Here is a 27,072-nt window from a genome sequence, read left to right on the forward strand (position 1 = left end):
TATCACTAGACACAATACACTGTTCAAACTCGCTATCACTAGACACAATACACTGTTCAAACTCGCTATCACTAGACACAATACACTGTTCAAACTCGCTATCACTAGACACAATACACTGTTCAAACTCGCTATCACTAGACACAATACACTGTTCAAACTCGCTATCACTAGACACAATACTGTTCAAACTCGCTATCACTAGACACAATACACTGTTCAAACTCGCTATCACGAGACACAATACACTGTTCAAACTCGCTATCACGAGACAAAATACACTGTTCAAACTCGCTATCACTAGACACAATACACTGTTCAAACTCGCTATCACTAGACACAATACACTGTTCAAACTCGCTATCACTAGACACAATACACTGTTCAAACTCGCTATCACTAGACACAATACACTGTTCAAACTCGCTATCACTAGACACAATACACTGTTCAAACTCGCTATCACTAGACACAATACACTGTTCAAACTCGCTATCACTAGACACAATACACTGTTCAAACTCGCTATCACGAGACACAAAACACTGTTCAAACTCGCTATCACGAGACACAATACACTGTTCAAACTCGCTATCACGAGACACAATACACTGTTCAAACTCGCTATCACTAGACACAATACACTGTTCAAACTCGCTATCACTAGACACAATACACTGTTCAAACTCGCTATCACTAGACACAATACACTGTTCAAACTCGCTATCACTAGACACAATACACTGTTCAAACTCGCTATCACTAGACACAATACACTGTTCAAACTCGCTATCACTAGACACAATACACTGTTCAAACTCGCTATCACTAGACACAATACACTGTTCAAACTCGCTATCACTAGACACAATACACTGTTCAAACTCGCTATCACGAGACACAATACACTGTTCAAACTCGCTATCACGAGACACAATACACTGTTCAAACTCGCTATCACTAGACACAATACACTGTTCAAACTCGCTATCACTAGACACAATACACTGTGCAAACTCGCTATCACTAGACACAATACACTGTTCAAACTCGCTATCACTAGACACAATACACTGTTCAAACTCGCTATCACTAGACACAATACACTGTTCAAACTCGCTATCACTAGACACAATACACTGTTCAAACTCGCTATCAATAGACACAATACACTGTTCAAACTCGCTATCTCTAGACACAATACACTGTTCAAACTCGCTATCTCTAGACACAATACACTGTTCAAACTCGCTATCACTAGACACAATACACTGTTCAAACTCACTATCTCTAGACACAATACACTGTTCAAACTCGCTATCACTAGACACAATACACTGTTCAAACTCGCTATCTCTAGACACAATACACTGTTCAAACTCGCTATCTCTAGACACAATACACTGTTCAAACTCACTATCACTAGACACATTACACTGTTCAAACTCGCTATCTCTAGACACAAATCACTGTTCAAACTCGCTATCACTAGACACAATACACTGTTCAAACTCGCTATCACTAGACACAATACACTGTTCAAACTCGCTATCACTAGACTCAATACACTGTTCAAACTCGCTATCACGAGACACAATACACTGTTCAAACTCGCTATCTCTAGACACAATACACTGTTCAAACTCGCTATCTCTAGACACAATACACTGTTCAAACTCGCTATCACTAGACACAATACACTGTTCAAACTCGCTATCACTAGACACAATACACTGTTCAAACTCGCTATCACTAGACACAATACACTGTTCAAACTCGCTATCACTAGACACAATACACTGTTTAAACTCGCTATCACTAGACACAATACACTGTTCAAACTCGCTATCACTAGACACAATACACTGTTCAAACTCGCTATCAATAGACACAATACACTGTTCAAACTCGCTATCTCTAGACACAATACACTGTTCAAACTCGCTATCACTAGACACAATACACTGTTCAAACTCGCTATCACTAGATACAATACACTGTTCAAACTCGCTATCACTAGACACAATACACTGTTCAAACTCGCTATCACTAGACACAATACACTGTTCAAACTCGCTATCACTAGACACAATACACTGTTCAAACTCGCTATCTCTAGACACAATACACTGTTCAAACTCGCTATCTCTAGACACAATACACTGTTCAAACTCGCTATCACTAGACACAATACACTGTTCAAACTCGCTATCTCTAGACACAATACACTGTTCAAACTCGCTATCTCTAGACACAATACACTGTTCAAACTCGCTATCTCTAGACACAATACACTGTTCAAACTCGCTATCACGAGACGCAATACACTGTTCAAACTCGCTATCTCTAGACACAATACACTGTTCAAACTCGCTATCACGAGACACAATACACTGTTCAAACTCGCTATCACGAGACACAATACACTGTTCAAACTCGCTATCTCTAGACACAATACACTGTTCAAACTCGCTATCACTAGACACAATACACTGTTCAAACTCGCTATCACTAGACACAATACACTGTTCAAACTCGCTATCAATAGACACAATACACTGTTCAAACTCGCTATCTCTAGACACAATACACTGTTCAAACTCGCTATCACTAGACACAATACACTGTTCAAACTCGCTATCACTAGATACAATACACTGTTCAAACTCGCTATCACTAGACACAATACACTGTTCAAACTCGCTATCACTAGACACAATACACTGTTCAAACTCGCTATCTCTAGACACAATACACTGTTCAAACTCGCTATCACTAGACACAATACACTGTTCAAACTCGCTATCAATAGACACAATACACTGTTCAAACTCGCTATCTCTAGACACAATACACTGTTCAAACTCGCTATCACTAGACACAATACACTGTTCAAACTCGCTATCACTAGACACAATACACTGTTCAAACTCGCTATCACTAGACACAATACACTGTTCAAACTCGCTATCACTAGACACAATACACTGTTCAAACTCGCTATCACTAGACACAATACACTGTTCAAACTCGCTATCAATAGACACAATACACTGTTCAAACTCGCTATCTCTAGACACAATACACTGTTCAAACTCGCTATCACTAGACACAATACACTGTTCAAACTCGCTATCACTAGACACAATACACTGTTCAAACTCGCTATCACTAGACACAATACACTGTTCAAACTCGCTATCACTAGACACAATACACTGTTCAAACTCGCTATCACGAGACACAATACACTGTTCAAACTCGCTATCACGAGACACAATACACTGTTCAAACTCGCTATCACTAGACACAATACACTGTTCAAACTCGCTATCACTAGACACAATACACTGTTCAAACTCGCTATCACTAGACACAATACACTGTTCAAACTCGCTATCACTAGACACAATACACTGTTCAAACTCGCTATCACTAGACACAATACACTGTTCAAACTCGCTATCACTAGACACAATACACTGTTCAAACTCGCTATCACTAGACACAATACTGTTCAAACTCGCTATCACTAGACACAATACACTGTTCAAACTCGCTATCACGAGACACAATACACTGTTCAAACTCGCTATCACGAGACAAAATACACTGTTCAAACTCGCTATCACTAGACACAATACACTGTTCAAACTCGCTATCACTAGACACAATACACTGTTCAAACTCGCTATCACTAGACACAATACACTGTTCAAACTCGCTATCACTAGACACAATACACTGTTCAAACTCGCTATCACTAGACACAATACACTGTTCAAACTCGCTATCACTAGACACAATACACTGTTCAAACTCGCTATCACTAGACACAATACACTGTTCAAACTCGCTATCACGAGACACAAAACACTGTTCAAACTCGCTATCACGAGACACAATACACTGTTCAAACTCGCTATCACGAGACACAATACACTGTTCAAACTCGCTATCACTAGACACAATACACTGTTCAAACTCGCTATCACTAGACACAATACACTGTTCAAACTCGCTATCACTAGACACAATACACTGTTCAAACTCGCTATCACTAGACACAATACACTGTTCAAACTCGCTATCACTAGACACAATACACTGTTCAAACTCGCTATCACTAGACACAATACACTGTTCAAACTCGCTATCACTAGACACAATACACTGTTCAAACTCGCTATCACTAGACACAATACACTGTTCAAACTCGCTATCACGAGACACAATACACTGTTCAAACTCGCTATCACGAGACACAATACACTGTTCAAACTCGCTATCACTAGACACAATACACTGTTCAAACTCGCTATCACTAGACACAATACACTGTGCAAACTCGCTATCACTAGACACAATACACTGTTCAAACTCGCTATCACTAGACACAATACACTGTTCAAACTCGCTATCACTAGACACAATACACTGTTCAAACTCGCTATCACTAGACACAATACACTGTTCAAACTCGCTATCAATAGACACAATACACTGTTCAAACTCGCTATCTCTAGACACAATACACTGTTCAAACTCGCTATCTCTAGACACAATACACTGTTCAAACTCGCTATCACTAGACACAATACACTGTTCAAACTCACTATCTCTAGACACAATACACTGTTCAAACTCGCTATCACTAGACACAATACACTGTTCAAACTCGCTATCTCTAGACACAATACACTGTTCAAACTCGCTATCTCTAGACACAATACACTGTTCAAACTCACTATCACTAGACACATTACACTGTTCAAACTCGCTATCTCTAGACACAAATCACTGTTCAAACTCGCTATCACTAGACACAATACACTGTTCAAACTCGCTATCACTAGACACAATACACTGTTCAAACTCGCTATCACTAGACTCAATACACTGTTCAAACTCGCTATCACGAGACACAATACACTGTTCAAACTCGCTATCTCTAGACACAATACACTGTTCAAACTCGCTATCTCTAGACACAATACACTGTTCAAACTCGCTATCACTAGACACAATACACTGTTCAAACTCGCTATCACTAGACACAATACACTGTTCAAACTCGCTATCACTAGACACAATACACTGTTCAAACTCGCTATCACTAGACACAATACACTGTTTAAACTCGCTATCACTAGACACAATACACTGTTCAAACTCGCTATCACTAGACACAATACACTGTTCAAACTCGCTATCAATAGACACAATACACTGTTCAAACTCGCTATCTCTAGACACAATACACTGTTCAAACTCGCTATCACTAGACACAATACACTGTTCAAACTCGCTATCACTAGATACAATACACTGTTCAAACTCGCTATCACTAGACACAATACACTGTTCAAACTCGCTATCACTAGACACAATACACTGTTCAAACTCGCTATCACTAGACACAATACACTGTTCAAACTCGCTATCTCTAGACACAATACACTGTTCAAACTCGCTATCTCTAGACACAATACACTGTTCAAACTCGCTATCACTAGACACAATACACTGTTCAAACTCGCTATCTCTAGACACAATACACTGTTCAAACTCGCTATCTCTAGACACAATACACTGTTCAAACTCGCTATCTCTAGACACAATACACTGTTCAAACTCGCTATCACGAGACGCAATACACTGTTCAAACTCGCTATCTCTAGACACAATACACTGTTCAAACTCGCTATCACGAGACACAATACACTGTTCAAACTCGCTATCACGAGACACAATACACTGTTCAAACTCGCTATCTCTAGACACAATACACTGTTCAAACTCGCTATCACTAGACACAATACACTGTTCAAACTCGCTATCACTAGACACAATACACTGTTCAAACTCGCTATCAATAGACACAATACACTGTTCAAACTCGCTATCTCTAGACACAATACACTGTTCAAACTCGCTATCACTAGACACAATACACTGTTCAAACTCGCTATCACTAGATACAATACACTGTTCAAACTCGCTATCACTAGACACAATACACTGTTCAAACTCGCTATCACTAGACACAATACACTGTTCAAACTCGCTATCTCTAGACACAATACACTGTTCAAACTCGCTATCTCTAGACACAATACACTGTTCAAACTCGCTATCTCTAGACACAATACACTGTTCAAACTCGCTATCTCTAGACACAATACACTGTTCAAACTCGCTATCACGAGACACAATACACTGTTCAAACTCGCTATCTCTAGACACAATACACTGTTCAAACTCGCTATCACTAGACACAATACACTGTTCAAACTCGCTATCACTAGACACAATACACTGTTCAAACTCGCTATCACTAGACACAATACACTGTTCAAACTCGCTATCACTAGATACAATACACTGTTCAAACTCGCTATCACTAGACACAATACACTGTTCAAACTCGCTATCACTAGACACAATACACTGTTCAAACTCGCTATCTCTAGACACAATACACTGTTCAAACTCGCTATCTCTAGACACAATACACTGTTCAAACTCGCTATCTCTAGACACAATACACTGTTCAAACTCGCTATCTCTAGACACAATACACTGTTCAAACTCGCTATCACGAGACACAATACACTGTTCAAACTCGCTATCTCTAGACACAATACACTGTTCAAACTCGCTATCACTAGACACAATACACTGTTCAAACTCGCTATCACTAGACACAATACACTGTTCAAACTCGCTATCACTAGACACAATACACTGTTCAAACTCGCTATCACTAGACACAATACACTGTTCAAACTCGCTATCAATAGACACAATACACTGTTCAAACTCGCTATCACTAGACACAATACACTGTTCAAACTCGCTATCACTAGACACAATACACTGTGCAAACTCGCTATCACTAGACACAATACACTGTTCAAACTCGCTATCACTAGACACAATACACTGTTCAAACTCGCTATCTCTAGACACAATACACTGTTCAAACTCGCTATCTCTAGACACAATACACTGTTCAAACTCGCTATCACTAGACACAATACACTGTTCAAACTCGCTATCTCTAGACACAATACACTGTTCAAACTCGCTATCTCTAGACACAATACACTGTTCAAACTCGCTATCTCTAGACACAATACACTGTTCAAACTCGCTATCACGAGACGCAATACACTGTTCAAACTCGCTATCTCTAGACACAATACACTGTTCAAACTCGCTATCACGAGACACAATACACTGTTCAAACTCGCTATCACGAGACACAATACACTGTTCAAACTCGCTATCTCTAGACACAATACACTGTTCAAACTCGCTATCACTAGACACAATACACTGTTCAAACTCGCTATCACTAGACACAATACACTGTTCAAACTCGCTATCAATAGACACAATACACTGTTCAAACTCGCTATCTCTAGACACAATACACTGTTCAAACTCGCTATCACTAGACACAATACACTGTTCAAACTCGCTATCACTAGATACAATACACTGTTCAAACTCGCTATCACTAGACACAATACACTGTTCAAACTCGCTATCACTAGACACAATACACTGTTCAAACTCGCTATCTCTAGACACAATACACTGTTCAAACTCGCTATCTCTAGACACAATACACTGTTCAAACTCGCTATCTCTAGACACAATACACTGTTCAAACTCGCTATCTCTAGACACAATACACTGTTCAAACTCGCTATCACGAGACACAATACACTGTTCAAACTCGCTATCTCTAGACACAATACACTGTTCAAACTCGCTATCACTAGACACAATACACTGTTCAAACTCGCTATCACTAGACACAATACACTGTTCAAACTCGCTATCACTAGACACAATACACTGTTCAAACTCGCTATCACTAGATACAATACACTGTTCAAACTCGCTATCACTAGACACAATACACTGTTCAAACTCGCTATCACTAGACACAATACACTGTTCAAACTCGCTATCTCTAGACACAATACACTGTTCAAACTCGCTATCTCTAGACACAATACACTGTTCAAACTCGCTATCTCTAGACACAATACACTGTTCAAACTCGCTATCTCTAGACACAATACACTGTTCAAACTCGCTATCACGAGACACAATACACTGTTCAAACTCGCTATCTCTAGACACAATACACTGTTCAAACTCGCTATCACTAGACACAATACACTGTTCAAACTCGCTATCACTAGACACAATACACTGTTCAAACTCGCTATCACTAGACACAATACACTGTTCAAACTCGCTATCACTAGACACAATACACTGTTCAAACTCGCTATCAATAGACACAATACACTGTTCAAACTCGCTATCACTAGACACAATACACTGTTCAAACTCGCTATCACTAGACACAATACACTGTGCAAACTCGCTATCACTAGACACAATACACTGTTCAAACTCGCTATCACTAGACACAATACACTGTTCAAACTCGCTATCTCTAGACACAATACACTGTTCAAACTCGCTATCACTAGACACAATACACTGTTCAAACTCGCTATCACTAGACACAATACACTGTTCAAACTCGCTATCACTAGACACAATACACTGTTCAAACTCGCTATCTCTAGACACAATACACTGTTCAAACTCGCTATCTCTAGACATACAAAACGACGGGTTATTTGTTTCCTTCTGCTTCGCCCCCTTAACCATTTTCAGATTCTCTCACCTCACTTCCCTTGCTCTCTCGCTCTGCCCTCTCACTCCCAAGATACACTCAGAGGAGTGAGAGACATGAAATTCATGGCGTTATAGTCTCTCCCACTCCACTGATTGGAGCGTTTGGAAGGTTTTATAGGTTGACACACACAACCTGTTTGACCGTATTGTGAACGCACCGTCCTTGGCTATCGAGTCCTGGGGTGGGACCTGAACTCAGAGCTCCTGGCTCAGGGGCAGGACGCTACCCACCTGTGCCACTGGGGGAAAGAAAGATCTCTTTTATTGGGACATCTGCAGTGATAACGGAAAAGGAAGGGGCTGTAGCAATTAGATGGCTTCCAGTGGGACTAGCGTCCAAATGCGAAAGGCAAAGAGGGTGGCTAACACTTCAGTTAGTAAGACGAGGGGATCACAAGAACTAAAAGACGGTGAAATATGAATTCATCAGGAGTGGACCAACACTGAATGGACTAAACAAGGAAGGGACATAAATGTTCAGGAAATAAAGAGTTACAGAAGAAGAGTGTAAAAGGATGGTTGAAAATAGAGAGAAAGGAACGACTACCATGACCTTAACTGTCTGTACAGTAATTTACAGTGACAAAAAAATGAAATCTGAATTGAAACATATTGGCCCCAAGCTTCTGAGTCGCTACAACACACCAGATGAAGTAAGGATCACTGATGCACGAATTCAGAAAGATCAGGACTGGAATCAAGGCTTATGGGTCAAGTGCTGGGAAGTGGAATTAGTGCAGATTAGCTTTTATTGATCGGTGTAGGTTTGGTGGGCCAAAGGGCCTCTTCTGTACGGTATGAGTCTAAAACAGCAAGATCTTTTCTTTAAAAAAAGTAACAATCTTGGGTTCTACATCTGTCTCCCGACTAAAATCAAAAGCATTAAAATATGACGGGGAAGAGGCCAGCTTTAGTCATTTAAAAATATTTCCCTTTTAATGATCAGCGATTCATCAAACAGGCAGATTAGTCAACAAAACAAAAGCAAAATACTGTGGATGCTGGAAAATCGAAATATCAGAACGTGCTGGATATACTCAGCAGGTCTGGCAGCATCTGTGGAGAGAGACAGAGTTAAGGCGTCAGGTCGATGACCTTTCACGGGAACTGAGAAGAGTTTAACCAGCGTTTAAAGTAAATTCCCTGTCTCTGTCTTTGCTTGAAACCTGTTACTTCTCATACTTTTCCCAGTGAAACCTTGATCTGATGTGTGTACGCGCTCTCTCTCTGCAGATGGCAGCAGACCCAAGATTAGAGACTAGCTTTAAAATATGCAAACAGCATTAGATATTTAGAAAGAGATTTAGGGTTTCCCCACCTCAAAGGGGTAGGGCTGAAGTGCAGTCTGAATGGAGAGCTCTGGGGAGATGGGGAGGGTGCTGCGTTTTTCTTTTTCCAGCGTTTTTACTCTGTAGAAACTGGTTCTTGCTCTACTACAGGGAGGACGGTTGCTGTTTGGCAAGTAGTAAGTATCTGGTGAGTAGTTAAGGCCCATTCTATTCTTAAGATTTAAAGTAGCAGAGGAATGTGTGGCAAGATTCATAAAAGAAAATAGATAATTGAATTAAATAATTTAGCTAATTAAAGCACAAGGATGCAGGACATGTGATGTGACATGGCTACAACATGTGGGAGATCCCGGACTCCAGTGTTATCCACAGCAAACACGTCTGCAATGTCCGTGTCCTGAGGAGCTTCGCTCGGAGTTAATGAGCTGGAGGCTGAGCTGCTGACACTGCAACACATCAGGGAGGGAAAAAGTTACCTGGACGCTTTGTACCAGGAGGCAGTCACACCCCTGAGGATAGGGTCTTCTGATTTGGAAGGTGTTCAGGGACCGGAGGGTGTTCCGGGACAGGAGGGTGGGACTGCAGCTGAGGCAGGTAAGGCATCCAGAGGGGGAGGGTACTACAGTGTCAACCTCTGCAATGGGTTTGAGATTCTTTCAGCTTGTTTGGATGAGAGTGTGGGCTGCAGGGTGGATGAACTGATTGACCAGGGCGCCCATGGTACAGGAAGTCATTCAAGTGGGGGGGGGGAGCAAAAGGGCAGTGGTAGTAAGGGACAGTATAGTGAGGGGGATCGACACCGTTCTCTGTAGCAAAGAGCGAGAGTCCAGGCGGCTGTGTTGCTTGCCCAGTGTCAGGGCTTGGGACATCTACTCTGGGCTGGAGAAGAACTTGCAGTGGGAGGGGGAGCATCCTGTCGCCGTGGTCCAGGTAGGTAACAATGACATCGGCAGATGAACGTTCTGCAGAGTCAGTATGAGGAGCTAGGCTCCAAATTAAGAAGCAACACCTCCAAAAGGCAATAATTTCAGGATTATCACGCGAGCCATGTGCAAATTGGCACATCAGATTAGAGAAATGAGTGCATGGCTCAAAAAACGGTGTGGGAGAAATGGGTTACGGTTTGTGGGACATCGGCATCAGTACTGGGAAAAGTTGAGATGGTCTACACCGGAACTGTGGTGGGATCAGTGTTCTAGCGAGTTGTATAAGTAAGGAAATAAAGAGAGGGCTTCAAACTAAGCAAAGTGGGCGGGGGTCAAGCTTTGATTGCCGGAAGACATTCAATAAGGTGCCACATGAAAGGTTATTGTGGAAAATGAAAACTTATACCGTAGGAATTAACATATTTGCATGGACGGAAGATTAGTTTGCTGGTAGAAAAGAGATTATGCATAAATGAGCCTTTTTCTAATTGGCAGGATGTGACGTGCAAGGACTCAACATTTTATAATTTACATCAATGGCTTTAAAGAGAGGAGCAATAGGATGGTAGCTAAATTTGCAGATGACAAAGATAGGTTGGAAAGTATGTTGTGAAGAGGACATAAGGGTGTTGCATCAGATAAAGATTGAGTGGGCAAACATCTGGCAGGTGAAGTGTAATGTGGGAAATGTAAAGTTGTTCACTTTGGCAAGTAGGATAGAAAAAGCAGAGTATTACTTAAAAGGGAAACGGCTGCAGTGTTCCGAGGTACAGAGTGATCCAGATATTCCAGTGCACGAGTTACAAAACGTTAGTCTGCAGGTACAGCAAGTAAGTACGGTGGTGAATGGAATGCTATCCTTGGTTACGAGAGGAATTGAACATAAAAGTAAGAATGTCACGCTTCAGTTACACGGGGCATTGGGCGAGACCACATCTCAAATATTGCGTGCAGTTTAGACCTCCTTATTTAAGGAAATATGGGTTGGAGGCGTTTCAGAGGAGATTTACTAGATTGATGCCTGGAATGAGCAGGTTGTCTAATGAGGAAAGGTTGGATAAATTGGGCTCGTGTCCCCTGGAGTTTCGAAGAGCGAGGGGGCGACTCGATTGAAGTAAATAAAGATCCTGAATGGTAATGACAAGGCGGACTTGGAAAAGATGTTTCCTCGTGTGGGCGAGTCCAGGGCTAGGGGCACGGTTTAGGAGCAGCCCTTTTATGGGTTGTGCATCTTTAGAACGCTGCCTCGGAAGGCGGTGGAAGTGGGTAATTTAAGGTGAAGGAAGATTCTCGTTAGACAAGGGAATCAAAGATTATTGGGGGTAGATGGAAATGCGGAATTCGAAACACAAACGGATCAGCCATGATCTTATTGAATGGCGGAGCAGGCTCGAGGGGCTGAATGGCCGACTCCTGCTGCTATTTTGCACGTTCATAGGTTTGCAATTTGGTGGAGTTGACACCAGTTAGTTGTAGCAAAGGAGTGGAAACCACAAAGCAAGGTGGTGGGCGGGGGAGCGGAGCAGTAAATGCACTAGCCAGAATAACCAATTAGCCCTCAGCAGTAACCCAACAAGATTTTTTTTTTAACTCTTAAAAGATTTGCACAAAAAAAATGCAATTTCTACACAGATCTGAGACACCCAACAAAGATCTCGCTCAATTTCAAAAATCAGGTTTCAGGCCTTCACAGAGATTAAGGTCTTTCAGTCTACGTGGGACCAAGTTAACCAAAAACAATACTTTTTTAAAAATCAGAAATTAGAAAAAAATAAAAGCCTTCAATACACTTCAGCATTCCACAACAGTATTTACCATTCCACCATTCCTTGGAGCACAGGAGACTGAGCAGGGGTGGGGGACATGATTGTGATGTATAAAATTATGAGGGGCATAGTCAGGAACAAACTTTTCCCCTTGGTGGAGGGATCAATGACCAGGGGGCATAGATTTAATAATAATCTTTATTGTCACAAGTAGGCTTACATTAACACTGCAATGAAGTTACTGTGAAAATCCCCGAGTTGCCACACTCTAGCGCCTGTTCAGGTACACGGAGAATTCAGAATGTCCAATTCACCTAACAGCACGTCTTTCGGGACTTGTGGGAGGAATCCAGAGCACCCGGAGGAAACCTACGCAGACACGGGGAGAACGTGCAAACTCCGCACAGACAGTGACCCAAGCCGGGAATCGAACCTGGGTCCGTGAACCTCCAAAGCAACAGTGCTAACCACTGTGCTACCGTGCCAAACATAAGGTAAGGGGCAGGAGGTTTAGAGGAGACGTGAGGACAAACATTTTTACACAGAGGGTGGCGGGAGTCTGGAACTCGCTGCCTGAAAGGGTGGTGGAGACAGAGACCCTCAGAACAAGTGCACAAGACTATGGGCCAAGTGCTGGGAAATGGGATTGGAACAGTTAGGTGGTTGGTTTGGACCGGAGCAGACTCAATGGACGGAAGGGCCTTTCCACATTGTATGATTCTCCGACTCGATGACAAGCAAAATTTGGCTCATCCAAGCAAATAAAGGCAGAATTCACCAGAGTATTAAAAAGACCAATATGCAATGGTGTTGCCAATCACTGCCATGGTCACACTGATAACCCCTTCGATCTACAAACTATCCTTCGGTAAGATTGTCCACAGTCGTGGATTTAGCTTCAATATGTGAAAAAAAACAAGTTGCATTTCTATAGCGACATTTGCGACCACAGGATATCCTAAAGCACTTTACAGCCAATGAAACACAGTCACTGCCGTAATGTAACAAACGCAGCAGTCAATCTGTGCACAGTCAGATCCCACTAATAATAATAATAAATGATAAACGATAAAGACCAGATCATCTGTTTGTGATGCAGATTGAGGGATAAATATTGGCCGGGACACCAGGGAGAACTCCCCTGCTGCTTTTAGAAATAACCAAATTGGATCTTTTCCACCCACCAGAAGACAAGGATTCGGTTCAATATCAGAAAGACAGCGCCTCTGGCAGTGCAGCACTCCCTCTGCACTGCACTCGAGTGTCAGCCTAGATTTCTGTGCTCAAGGCTCTGGATTGGAAGTTGAACCCTCAGCTTACTGAGGTGAGGGCTTGCTACCCACCGAACCAACCTAACAATACCCAACTCCAGACAACGTAGTGCCACAGGAGAAAATAATGGGGCTTGCAGGCTCGCACCCTCCTGACCAGCACAGCCAGTGTTACTCCTCGGCAGGAGCACTGAATTGGGGAATGAGTCCGAGTTTACAGGCATCACTTGGGATCTCGGAATGCTCAGGCCTGAACTCTGACCTTAAAATCAAAGAATTTAGACATGTCTTCAATTTTATTTTCAGTTAAAACCGCTATTAAATATAACACCTTAATGTGGTGATGCAGCGGCACCAAACCACATGGAGATATCAGGACAGGCGATCAAAAGATAAACCAAAGCAGTATAAAAAAAAGTAGAGTTCAGTAAGGAAATCCCAGAATTAGGACCAAAAGGTGGATGATGTGTACGAGGTCAAATTGGATGAATGCCCACAGGGATCCATGCCCACAGCGATCCCGCGCCCACAGCGATCCCGCGCCCACAGGGAGGTGACACAACGATAGGTGGGAAAGTAAGCTGTGAAGGGGACATAAGGAGGCTACAAAGTGCCAGAGATTGGTTAAGTGAATGGGCAAAGATTTGGCAAGTGGAGTATAATGTGGGGGAAAAAAGTGAGAAATTGTCCATATTGGCAGGAAGGCTGAAAGAGCAGCAAATTACTTAAAGGGTGAGAAATTGCAGAGCTCTTGAGATGCAGGGGGATCCAGGGTTTTAGTTCACGAACTGCAAAAGGTCAGTACGCAGGTGTAGCAAGTAATTAGGAAAGCTAATACCAAATGTCATTGCTTATTGCGAGCGGAATTGAATACAAAAGGTAGAGAGATTATGCTTCAGTTCTTCAAGATATTGGTGGGACCACACATTGCGTACCGTATTGGTACCGTATTGGTCACTATTTTTTTAATTAAATTTAGAATACCCAATTTTTTTCCCAATTAAGGGGCAATTTAGCGCGGCCAATCCACCTACCCTGCACACCTTTGGATTGTGGGGGCGAAACCCATGCAGACACAGGGAGAATGTGCAAACTCCACACGGACAGTGACCCAGAGCCGGGATCGAACCTGGGACCTCGGTGCCGTGAGGCAGCAGTGCTAACCACTGCGCCACCGTGCTGCCCTATTGGTCACTTTACTGAAGGAAAAATGTAATTGCGTTGGAAGCAGTCGAGAATACCAGGAATGAGCCGGTTGTCTTTTCAGGAAAGGTTGGACAGGCTAGGCTTGTACCAATTGGAGTCTGGAAGAGTAAGAGGCGACTTGATTGAAACATACAAGGTTCCGAGGATGGTGACAGGGTGGGTGTGGAGAGGATGTTTCTTCTTGTTGGAGAATCTGGAACTGGGGGTTCCTGCGCCTTTTCAGGAAGAGGAGTCTTTGATATTTTTAAGGCAGAGATGGATCGAGTTTTGGTGAGCAAGGGGGTGATAGGTTATATGGGGTAGGGGCAGATGCAGACAATGTTACTATCAAATCAGTCATGACCTTAATAAATGGCAGAGCAGGTTGAGGGCCTGAATGGCCTCGTCGTGCTCTTTGTTCAGATGTTCACGTGCCAAGATCTCGGAAGATTGTGGGAGATCTTATCATTTAATTTCACCGAGATCATCTTCTCGATCGTTTAGCCCGTTTCCCCTCTTTGAGAGTGTTTCAAGCCATTTAACACAAGATACTTCAGCCACTGTCTCTCTTCATCCCCTTCCCTCACCTTACAACAGGCGTTGCTCACTTCCCGGTTTACATTTTAATCCCGTTCAACTACCAAAGTTGTTACAAGTAAAATATACTAAACTAACCAGTGATTCAAACTAACCAGGAATTAACATCTGTGCTGCTCAAGCTGACTAAACATCGGTGCCCGAGCTAAAAGTGAACAAAAAACAGAGAACAGATGATAAAGAGGAGCTGATAAAGTCACTCTTTGTAAACACTGTTTGTAAACTGCTCGATCGCTTCAAGGAAAACAGAAACTCAGGCAAAATAAAAACACACTTGTGCACAAGTGAAAAAGCGACTTCACCTAAACAGGTACCGCTAAATTCAATTTAAGGAGATCCAGTCACAATGATTAGCACCTGTATTAGTGGATTGATGTGTCGCAGGAGAGATTTGAGGTTCTAGTTCACAAAATAGCAAAAGAACAAGCTTTGCCGGTTAAATCCAGGTGAGCTGCTTTCTAACAAAGATGGGTTTGGGTAAAGGACGGAGTAATGATAGTCAATCTGGTCCCACCTTTCAACATTATGGGAGGAGAGTGTGTTCAAAAAGGAAGCAATATTTCTAATGGGGCTTCAAACAGGGGGTGTTTACCTGGCCGGCACGCACTCGGTCTTTACAAGTAAACACAGGAGGGCAAGAGGATTCATTGAGCTGCAATCTACTAGTGAGCACAATTATCCCCAGTAACAGATCATTTCATTTGGCCAGAGAGAGCCAGTGATTTAATTTTACCGCAACACGTTACTCAAAGGAAAAGCCACCATAAATTAAAACCTACCTCTCCAACATATTCCATTACAAAACAATTCTTCTTGATTTTCTGGAGGGTTTTTATGCCCCAACCTCTTCCATTTGAAGTTCTGAAGATGCAGAGGTCGTACTGCGTCCCTTTCTGAACCACTCGGTTTGGACACTGAGGACCACAACTGCAGCAAGAATTGCATTCAAAAATGGGTTTGCCTGGGGCAATCCGGAGCTGCCTTTGTGCATTGTAAGCAAACTGTGCCCCCGCCTCCTCCGGACAACATTTCCCCTCCAGGCAGTTCAAACACTCACAGCCCACCAAAGCGTCACTGTTCAAATTGATTCCGAGAGAAGGTTTGTACTGATTAATGTAATGGAAGTCCATGGGGGGAGGTTCAAAGTCTACTTCATTTTCCACCAGAATTTTACCTTGATGATTCTTCTTCCTGTTAAGTTCCTCTTCCCATCTTTTAAGCGCTAATCTTTGTTTAGATTTCATTACAATATACTCTGCAACTGTGGATTTGTAATCTGCACAGTTGTTCAATTTTAACCTTTTTGCTGCCTTCACCTTTGCCAAGAATTTGCTATGATCATCTCGAAACTGCTTTACAAGTCCAATACATCGAAGATTTCTCCTCGGCTCCCAGGTATTTGTAGATTCAGGCCATCCTTTCCACTTTACCAGATAATACTCTTGACCCTTAAGAAAGGATGAAAAGAAATTTAGAGATAGTAACAAAGCATTATTTTGTTATTTTCTTCACTTTTACAAGACCCAAGTGGCGAGTGAGATCACAGTTTCAAACTTTTACAGGCTTCCTCCACTGAGCAGCAAGACTGTGCACCTGCTCATTTGTGATAGCAAAAGTGACTTCTATTTATAAAGCACCTTTATGTTGCAAAACCTCCCAAAGCTCTTATCCGCAAACACAATTTGACACCAAGCCACATTTAGTGTCACTAGGCCAGACAACCAAATGTTTGATCAAGAAACAAAAGGTAGGTTTTATGGAGCCTCTTAAAAGAGAAAGAGAAGGGCTGAGGGGTTTAGGGAGGAAATTCCAGAGCTTAGGACCCAGGCAGCTGGAGATCACAGCCGCCAATGGTGGAGCGATGAAAATCCAGGGATGCTCAAGAAGTCAGAATTGGAAGAGCGCAGACGTGAAGGACTGCAGGACTAGAAAGGATTACAGGAAAGAGAGGGGCTGAGGTTAGGGAGGGATCGGAAAACTAGAATGACAATATTAACATTGATGCATTGCTCAAACTGAGAAGCCAATGCAGGCCAGTGAACACAGAATGACAAGGGAACAGGACATAGGACACACATGTTTATGAAGGGTCGAATGTGGGAGGGAAGCCGGGAATGCTTTGGAATTTGGGCAGCACGTTGGCACAGTGGTTAGCACTGCTGCCTCGCGGCGCCGAGGTCCCAGGTTCGATTCCGGCTCTGGGTCACTGTCCGTGTGGAGTTTGCACATTCGCCACGTGTTTGCGTAGGTTTCAAATGAATTGGGTAATCTAAATTTTGGGAAAAAAGGAATGCTTTGGAATTTGTCAGAGGTAACAAAGACAAGATTGAGGGGTTCAGCAGCAGGTGAGCGGCAGCGGAGTGAAGTTGAGTGATATGGAGGTAGCAACAGGCAATCCTAGTGATGGTCCGGCTGAGGTCAGAAGCTCACGTTGGGTGAAATTTGACATCGAGTTTGTAAACTACATCATGCTTCCAATTTGTAATGGGATTATACATTACTTGTGGATTTCCTGCGACCTCGATGATGGTTAGTCATTCAAAGCTAGTTTTATCAGACAGGCTGAAAAGCCAACTTTACAGCAAGAATAGATATTCTTGACATTTTTCTGGAGGCTTTCCTCTACTTCTGTAGGTAGATTGGACACATGGAGCTGTCAGAAACATAGTAGAAGTTGGAAATTTAGAGAGCGGGTGGAATTCAATGCAGAAGGGAAAGGAGGTTCTACTTTTTCAATATTTGTGGCTATGTTACAGAAAAATACTTAATTCAATCTGCCTATCAACTTAAACTAGATCAATAATGTTAAATGATTGAAAATTAAGTTGATTAAATACAAAAGAAAGTCAAGGTTATAAAGGAACAGCAAAGCAAGTGCTGGGAATGTGGCAATAAGGACAGTAGTGAGGAAGGATCTCGGCTCAGAAGAGCAGGAACAGAATGGTTGGAAATATGAAATAACGCTGGTCAGAGTAATTAATAGATCCCTTATCTGCAACAACACTGTTGGACAAAGCATTGAATTAAGAAATAATCAAAACATCTGTCAAAGCTAAGCAGTAATCGTGAGGTTGATCTTCACATACACTGGTCAACTCAAACCAGCAAAAGTAGTTTAGAGGACAGGTTCAACAACTTATTCAAGTCAGTCTCCTAGAACAATAAGTCATAGAAGTGATCAGAGAAGTGGCTATTTCAGATGTTGTTGTGTGCAATGAGAAAGAGTGATCATAATATGTATTGAATGACACATACGATCTTAAGCTTTAAAGCCAATTAACATTTCTACGAGGGGTGAATTGGTAAAGCAGATTTGGAAATTAGTTTACAAAGGGTTTACAGTAGATAAGCAATGGCAAACAGTTAAAGATATGTTTCATAATTCTCAACAAATACACATTCTACCAAAAAATAAAAACTCTGGAAGAATAATGATCTACCTAAATCTAAAGAACAAAGAAAGGTACAGCACAGGAACAGGCCCTTCGGCCCTCCAAGCCTGCGCCGACCATGCTACCCATCTACACTTCCGGGGTCCATATCACTCTATTCCCATCCTATTCATGTATTTGTCAAGATGCCCCTTAAATGTCACTATCGTCCCTGCTTCCACCACCTCCTCCGGCAGCGAGTTCCAGGCACCCACTACCCTCGATGTAAAAAACTTGCCTTGTACAGCTCCTCTAAACCTTGCCCTTTGCACTTTAAACCTATGCCCCCTAGTAATTGACCCCTCTACCCTGGGAAAAAGTCTCTGACTATCCACTCTGTTTATGCCCCTCATAATTTTGTAGACCTCAATCAGGTCGCCCCTCAACTTCCTTTGTTTCAGTGAGAACAAACCGAGTTTATTCAACCAAATAATGAGGATAAGGAGGCTTATAATATTACCAATAGCAGGAAGCCTGTGAACTGTGGGAGTTTTTGATACCAGCAAGGGATGACAAAAAAATTATACAGTGGGTGAAAATACAAAAAGAGAGTAAACTAGCCAGGAATATAAAAGCAGATAAGACCTGTCACAAGTTATACAAAAAGAGAGAGAGAGGAAAAACAAAAAAAATGGTCCCTCAGAGGCTTGTGCAGATGGGAGAAACTACAATGCAGAACAAGTACAAAATATTAGTCTGAATGTTTCTTAGGGCGGGATTCGCCAGTGTCATCCGTAGCGGGTCCTTTTGCGAGCGAGAATGGAAAATTTGGCTTTCACTCCATTCACTCTGAGCAGCACCGGAAAATCCCAGCTGCGGAGAAAGGAATTCAGTCCATATCTGCTTTTACAGTAGAAGACACAACAAAACTATCAGAAATAGTGGAAAACCAAGGGTCTAATGAGATAGAGGAAGTCATCAATGCAAAGTATTGGAGAAACTCAAGGGACTAGAAGCTGACAAATCTCCTAATGGCCTATATTCTAGGGTTCTAAAATAATAATCTTTATTGTCACAAGTAAGCTTACATTAACACTGCAATGAAGTTACTGTGAAAAGCCCCTAGTCGCCACACTCCGGCGCCTACAGAGGTGCCGACAAAGGTGGCGGCTGCAATTCAACACATTTCCATAGATTCTGCAACCATTTCAGTGGATTGGAAGGTAGAATATTACATCACTATTTTGGGAATGGGGAAGGCTGGTACGCACCACCTCCAGGATTAGATGGTGACAGAGGGTGCGTTCATAGAATTAACAGTGCAGAAGGAGGCCATTCGGCCCATTGAGTCTGCACCGGCTCTTGGAAAGAGCACCCTACCAAGGTCCACACCTCCATCCTATCCCCATAACACAGTAGCCCCACCCAACACTAAGGGAAATTTTGGACACGAAGGGCAATTTATCATGGCCAATCCACCTACCCTGCACATCTTTGGACTGTGGGAGGAAACCGGAGCACCCGGAGGAAACCCACGCACACACGGGGAGGATGTGCAGACTCCACACAGACAGTGACCCAATCCGGGAATCAAACCTGGGACCCTAGGGCTGTGAAGCAATTGTGCTATCCACAATGCTACCGTGCTGCCCTCATAACACGGTCAAGCAGGTTGAATATCAACTTGTAAAGCTTTCCAAATCACCGATGGCAGGCGGTAAGAAAGTCACCCGGTCAGCCATACTTGATGCCAAGTGATGCCCATCGAGCTATAAGTAGACTCTAGCAACAGGCCAGTTCCAGGAAAAACTAGCTACAGAAACAGACTGGACGAATGCTCATCATCTGCCTCATGCGCCACTAGAGATGGGAACAGGAAAAATGAGAGAGAAAACAGCAAACAAGGCCAGTTAGCCTGGCATTGGGTCAATCATTAGGAAAAATCTTGGAATTGATATAACTCACTTGGAAAATTATAGTAATGATTAAGCAGAGTCTGTGAGAGGGAAAGGGGGAAACCATTTTTGACAAATCTGTGGTGTTGTTGGGGAGTTAACCAGTGGGGAGGACAAACGGGACTGTGAATGAAGTAGATTTGGATTTTTAAGAAGGCATTCGAAAGTACCAGGATGACAGAATTCAGATATGTGCGGACACCCGAAGCGGTCAGGTCATTCTCATTAAGAGTAGAGAAGGTTAAAATCATGCGAGGTTTTGGCGAGAGTTTCTATTAGCAGAAGGGTCAGTAACCAGTGGACACAAAGATAATTGACAAAGTATCAGAGGTGGGATGATTTTCTTTCTGAAGTTGTGGTGATCTCGAACATGCTGCCTGAAAGGACGGTGGAAGCAGATTCAAATGGTAACAATTGGATAAACATTTGAAAAGGGGAACAATTTTGCAGGACTACAGGGAAAGAGCAGGAGAACGGGAATAACCGGATGGGCCTTTCAAAGAGTCAACAGAGAGGAAAATTAAAGCCGGGGTTATGGCGGGATGCAGATAAACTAAGGGTATGCGAGCAAACAAGATGTTGAAACGTTCAGTGGCATGAATGTTTGAACGAGAGTCAGTAAACATTTGGTCACATTTTTGAAAATTAACCCACAACTAATGAGGATTTTTTTTTTTTTAATTAAATAGACTGGAAAGGCAGAAAAAAAATTACAATTCTAAAAGGATTATCCCGGTGACTATTTTCTCAGACGCAGAAGCAAGCTGGGTGCTCTTTATCACGCTTTGTAAATTAAAAATATGAGGCTTAAACTTCACGTTATCCCTTGACGAACGGCGTTTAAGACATTTTTCAAGTGAGTTACACCAGGTGACAAAGTCCAAAATTCCAAAACATTAGCTTCAGCTGGAACAAGTACCAGATAAACGAATTGAGCCATTTTCACAGGAGGGGGAGACGGAACAGAACCTGTCACTTTAGAGGAACGATTGTGCGTATTGAACCTACCTTTTCTTTCTTGTACCCACAGAGGTACTCCACTTCATACTCTTGCAGATTTATTTTGTCGATTCCAAGCACAGCACAGGTAAGTTTTTCTTCCCGACACAGTTCCTGGAGAATTTCTAGCGATGCTAAACACGGCACACACCATCCTGATACAACATAAAGAGGACGGGAAGTTAAGTTGGGTGGGTGAGTGAGAGGGGACTGGCCAGAGGAAGAGTTACAGAAATTGAAGATCTGGCAATTATGTAATTACTTGCAAAAGAACAAAATCAAGTACATCTCTAATCCACACCCTAAAATGATGGCCAACACATTAGAGCAGGTACATTCTCTGCATGGTGTTCAAAATTCTTCCTGGAGATACAATCTAATCCAGTTTGGAAAACAAATCACTGACTTAAATTGTGTCACTGGTGCCTCTTCAGGATAAATGATTCCATGAATGGGCGTTGTTTTACTGGCTTTTGAATTTACTTATTCCTGCTGAAGCACCAAAGATTCTGCTCCAGTACATCGAAGAATTCTATAAACTCGTTACAGCCTTCAGGAAGCAGAGCTGCTTATTCAATTGCTCGTGCTGTTACCTCGATTGTTGAAACTAGCTTTTCAGAAGAGTATTACGCTCAAAAACCACAAGTTCTGCAGAGGCTTTGATAAAAGAAAATGGCTCTGCATTATCTCCGCCCCCCCCCCCCCTATCAAATACAGCGCTAATACAGAACACATGTTGAAATTTGCTAGCTGATCAAATACACTCTTTATCTTTACAATCCAGCATGGTACTCAAGATGCAAATTTCAACCGCAACACTCCAACTAGTTGTAACAGACGAGCACTTGTGTGGCCACCACCCTCTCAGACAGTGATCATAACGCAAGATGGTGAAAGCATGGTTCAAAATTTCTAAAAGTTGCACAGTAGATCGCAGATTACTTCAGGCACGTGTTTCATCTTGCACTTTCTGCGGATTGCAGCAGGGGGAAGGAAGGAGAGTCATTGTGGTAACCAGCTTTTTAAATAGTTTTGAATTTGGCATTCAAATCAACGTTATGGTTAGATCAAGTGACAGCTTCCATTTTTGCAGGAGCATTAATGTGGATGTGTGCCCCTCCCTTCCCCGCCCCAAGGAGTTTCACAGAAGTACAAAGGAGGTTTCAGGAAGGGTGACAAAGAATCTGTTTGAAGAGGTCAATTTAAGGAAGGTCATAAAGGAGGGGGTGGGAATTCCAGATCAAATAGACCAAGGTGGGAAAACACACACTTACTGCGTCAAAGTGATTTAGCAAGAGATCAGAGTGGGGGGGACAAAATTAAGGCTGGATATGGATAAGCAAGGTCATGATTGCAATTTTGACAAAGTGTTTCCGGGGGGGGGGTGGGGGGGGGGGGGGATAACAGCACAGGTGTGCAAGCAAGCACAAAGCTAAAGGAATACAGGATAGTCCACGGACAGTTTTGGATATAATTGATGGCAAGGCTACAGGGGAGGCAATCAGAGCTGTCAACAGAATAGGAGGCAGTGGAGGTGACGAGAGAGGTGGCGACAGAGGTGGCAAATACATTGAGCTGAATGGATCTGTGGAACATGAACCTTCATTTTCATGCCACGTTGCAGCTGGTCAGCATGTAGACAATGACACAGTAATGGGAGAACACACAAGTAAACAAAGAAGTTTTGTTTCCCTTGGCCATTCATTGGTCACCATTTTTCCAGACTTACAGCGAGTAAAATAAAATGACGAAACCAGGACAATGTTATCCTCACTTTTGTTGCTCCCCCTCCATAGAAAAGTATATTCTTTAATGAGAATATTACTGACCAGACCGGCACTTGTTGCCCATCCCTAATTGCCCTCAGGAAGGTGGTGAGCACCACCTTGAACTGCAGTCCATGTGGTGTAGGCACACCCACAGTGCTGTTAGGGAGGGAGTTCCAGGATGTTGTCCCAGCGACAGTGAAGGAATGGCCGATATATTTCCAAGTCAGGGTGGTGAGTGACTTGGAGGGGAACCTCCAGGTGGTGGTAGTGGCTGTGGGTTTGGAAGGTGCTACCGAAGGAGCCTTGGTGAGTTGCTGCAGTGCATCTTGTAGATGGTACACACGGCTGCCACTGTTCATCAGTGATGGAGGGAGTGAATGTTTAGGTGGTGGATGGGATACCAATCAAGTGGGCTCCTACATACAAGGGGCAGCACGGTAGCATTGTGGATAGCACAATTGCTTCACAGCTCCAGGGTCCCAGGTTCGATTCCGGCTTGGGCCACTGTCTGTGCGGAGTCTGCACATCCTCCCCGTGTCTGCGTGGGTTTCCTCCGGGTGCTCCGGTTTCCTCCCGCAGTCCGGGGATGTGCAGGTTAGGTGGATTGGCCATGATAAATTGCCCTTAGTGTCCAAAATTGCCCTTAGTGTTGGGTGGGGTTACTGGGTTATGGAGATAGAATGGAGGTGTTGACCTTGGGTAGGGTGCTCTTTCCAAGAGCCGGTGCAGACTCGATGGGCTGAATGGCCTCCTTCTGCACTGTAAATTCTATGATACAGTAACTCGCTGTAAAGAGTTGTTGGTGCAAATTCAAGTTGTGCCACAGTGGAGCAACACCTTGCATCAAATTTTATAAATAATATAACTACTAAACCCAATTTTCAAAATATATCACATCAGTATACAGTCACCAGGACATCAGACAATCTTTGATTTAAGTAGGTCAAAGATTAACAGCAAAGGGGTATAATATTCTCAGAATATTTCATTTTTAAAAAAGACACTTTGTAATTTTCTGTTTCACAATTACTTGAGGCAGCATTCACCTCTCTTCAGCCAACCAGCACAAAATACATTTGTCTGCGTGGGTTTCCTCCGGGTGCTCCGGTTTCCTCCCACAAATCCCGAAAGACGTGCTTGTTCGGTGAATTGGACGTTCTGAATTCTCCCTCTGTGTACCTGAACAGGCGCCGGAACGTGGCGACTAGGGGCTTTTCACAGTAATTTCATTGCAGTGTTAATGTAAGCCTACTTGTGACAATAAATATTATTATTATTGGGTAGAATTCTCCCACTTTGAGACCAAGTTGGTGCCGACAGAATGGTGAGCGAGACATCAGGAGCAGTGCAGCACCCAGGCAGGAACGTGTTATGCTCACTCAGAAGTCTCTGGCAAACCGAGTGGCCTTTGCAATGCCACTCTCTATCAATCATGTTGGTGACCGACGTAATTACCCGCTGGTGCGACACCAGATTGGAAAGCCTGAGGGATGCCAGTGGGCAGCTGTTTCAATCATAGAATAGAATCCCTACAGTGCAGAAGCAGGCCATTCAGCCCATCATGTCTACACCGACCCATCGAAATATCCATCATGTCCACTCTGCCCTATCACCATAACCTAACTTTCACATCCCTGGACACCAAGGGCAATTTATCACGGCCAATCCACCTAACCCACACATCTTTGTAATGTGGGAGGAAACCGGAGCACCCGGAGGAAACCCACGCAGACACGGGGAGAACGTGCAGACTCCGCGCAGACTGCCACCCGAGGCTGGAATTGAACCAGGGTCCCTGGCACTGTGATGCAGCAGTGCTAACCACTGTGCCACCTTAAATGGGCATTCATGACGTGGAAATTAATGCAGATGCCATTTGCGCCAACTGCCAGTAGGAATAGTGACCCCGCCATTGGGAGAATTGCAAAGGAATTTTATGTTGGTGGGTGTCTGACATTTTGCCTCTCGCCAGATCCTCTGTGGCCGTGTGCTGGAGAGAAGAGTGTACCATCAAATAATAAAAGTGAAATCTTTCCTAAACTGATTTTACAATCAGTGTTGAAGGTTCAAGTCCCACCTCAGCACTTAATAGTTAAGGGAGGTGCATCCATTATGTAACCAAACAGGTTTTAGCCTCTTAAGATAAATGCAAATTACTGCGGATGCAAAAACAAAAACAGAAAATGCTGGACAGCATCTGTGGAGAGAGAGAGAGAGAGAACTGAGCTAATGTTTCGAGTCTGGATGACTCTTTGTCAAGGAGGTTTTAGCCTCCCGGTCCGCCTCCCCATGCTGGAGGTTGCAGCATTGTGGATTGCACCGGTCTTCAACAAGAGATCTCAAAGAGGAAGACGGAAAGGGTGGCACGGTGGTTAGCACTGCTGCTCACAGTGCTGAGGACCCGGGTTTGATCCCAGCCCAGTGTCTGCGTGGAGTTTATACATTCTCCCCGTGGCTGCGTGGGTCTCATCTCACCCCGACAACCCAAAACAAGATGTAAATAAAAGCAAATTACTGCGGATGCTGGAATCTGAAACCAAAGAGAAAATGCCGGAAAATCTCTGTAGGTCTGGCAGCATCTGTAGGGAGAGAAAAGCCAACGTTTCGAGTCCGATGACTCTTTGTCAATGAATCGGACTCGAAACGTTCGCTCTTTTCCCTCGGTATAGATGCTGCCAGACCTGCTGAGATTTTCAAGCATTTTCCCAAAACACGATACACAGGGTAGGTGGATTGGCCACGCTAAATTTTCCCTTTGGAAAAAAAGCGAATTGGATACACTAAATTTTTTAAAAACGACTGAAGTCATGTACATATTGAAAAAGATAATCAATGTTTCTAGAGTCAAGGGTGTTCTCAGCAAATTGCTGGTATCATGTTTGGACGCAGAGGATTGGATTGGTTGGACGAACAGGCAATGACAGCCAGAATAAATTTAGCGTCGAAGGAAACCATTCAGTCAAAGCTGCCTGCACAGTATCTACCATTACATCCGTGCAATCATCTTTGTCTTAAAAATATCAATCATCGACGAACATCTCCACTTCTGACCTCATGATGGAAGGCAGATCATTGATGAAGCAGCTGACGATAGTTGGGCCTGGGACACTAACTCTTAGAGCAGAGTTAAGGCAAATCTTCAGAAACTTGTTCAAAGTTATGAGGGAGTTTGGTAGTCAGGGAAAAAAAAACTTTCCATTGACAACCAGGGTGT

The 27,072-nt window shown here is 43.1% G+C and overlaps 1 protein-coding gene across 2 annotated transcripts in view; it reads right to left on the reverse strand.

The window, feature by feature from the left end:
• Positions 1-27,072, reverse strand: part of LOC140387811 (histone-lysine N-methyltransferase SUV39H2-like) — a 43,501-nt gene that overhangs the window by 11,393 nt on the left and 5,036 nt on the right. For both annotated transcript variants that reach the window (XM_072470952.1, XM_072470953.1), the window contains exons 2-3: positions 22,099-22,244; positions 16,544-17,212 (exon numbers count right to left, since the gene is read on the reverse strand). In XM_072470952.1, the coding sequence (XP_072327053.1) occupies positions 16,544-17,212; positions 22,099-22,244 (815 nt within the window). The remainder of the gene's footprint in view (positions 1-16,543; positions 17,213-22,098; positions 22,245-27,072) is intronic.

This window comes from Scyliorhinus torazame, chromosome 13, assembly GCF_047496885.1.
Source record: "Scyliorhinus torazame isolate Kashiwa2021f chromosome 13, sScyTor2.1, whole genome shotgun sequence".
Taxonomy (NCBI): Eukaryota; Metazoa; Chordata; class Chondrichthyes; order Carcharhiniformes; family Scyliorhinidae; genus Scyliorhinus; species Scyliorhinus torazame.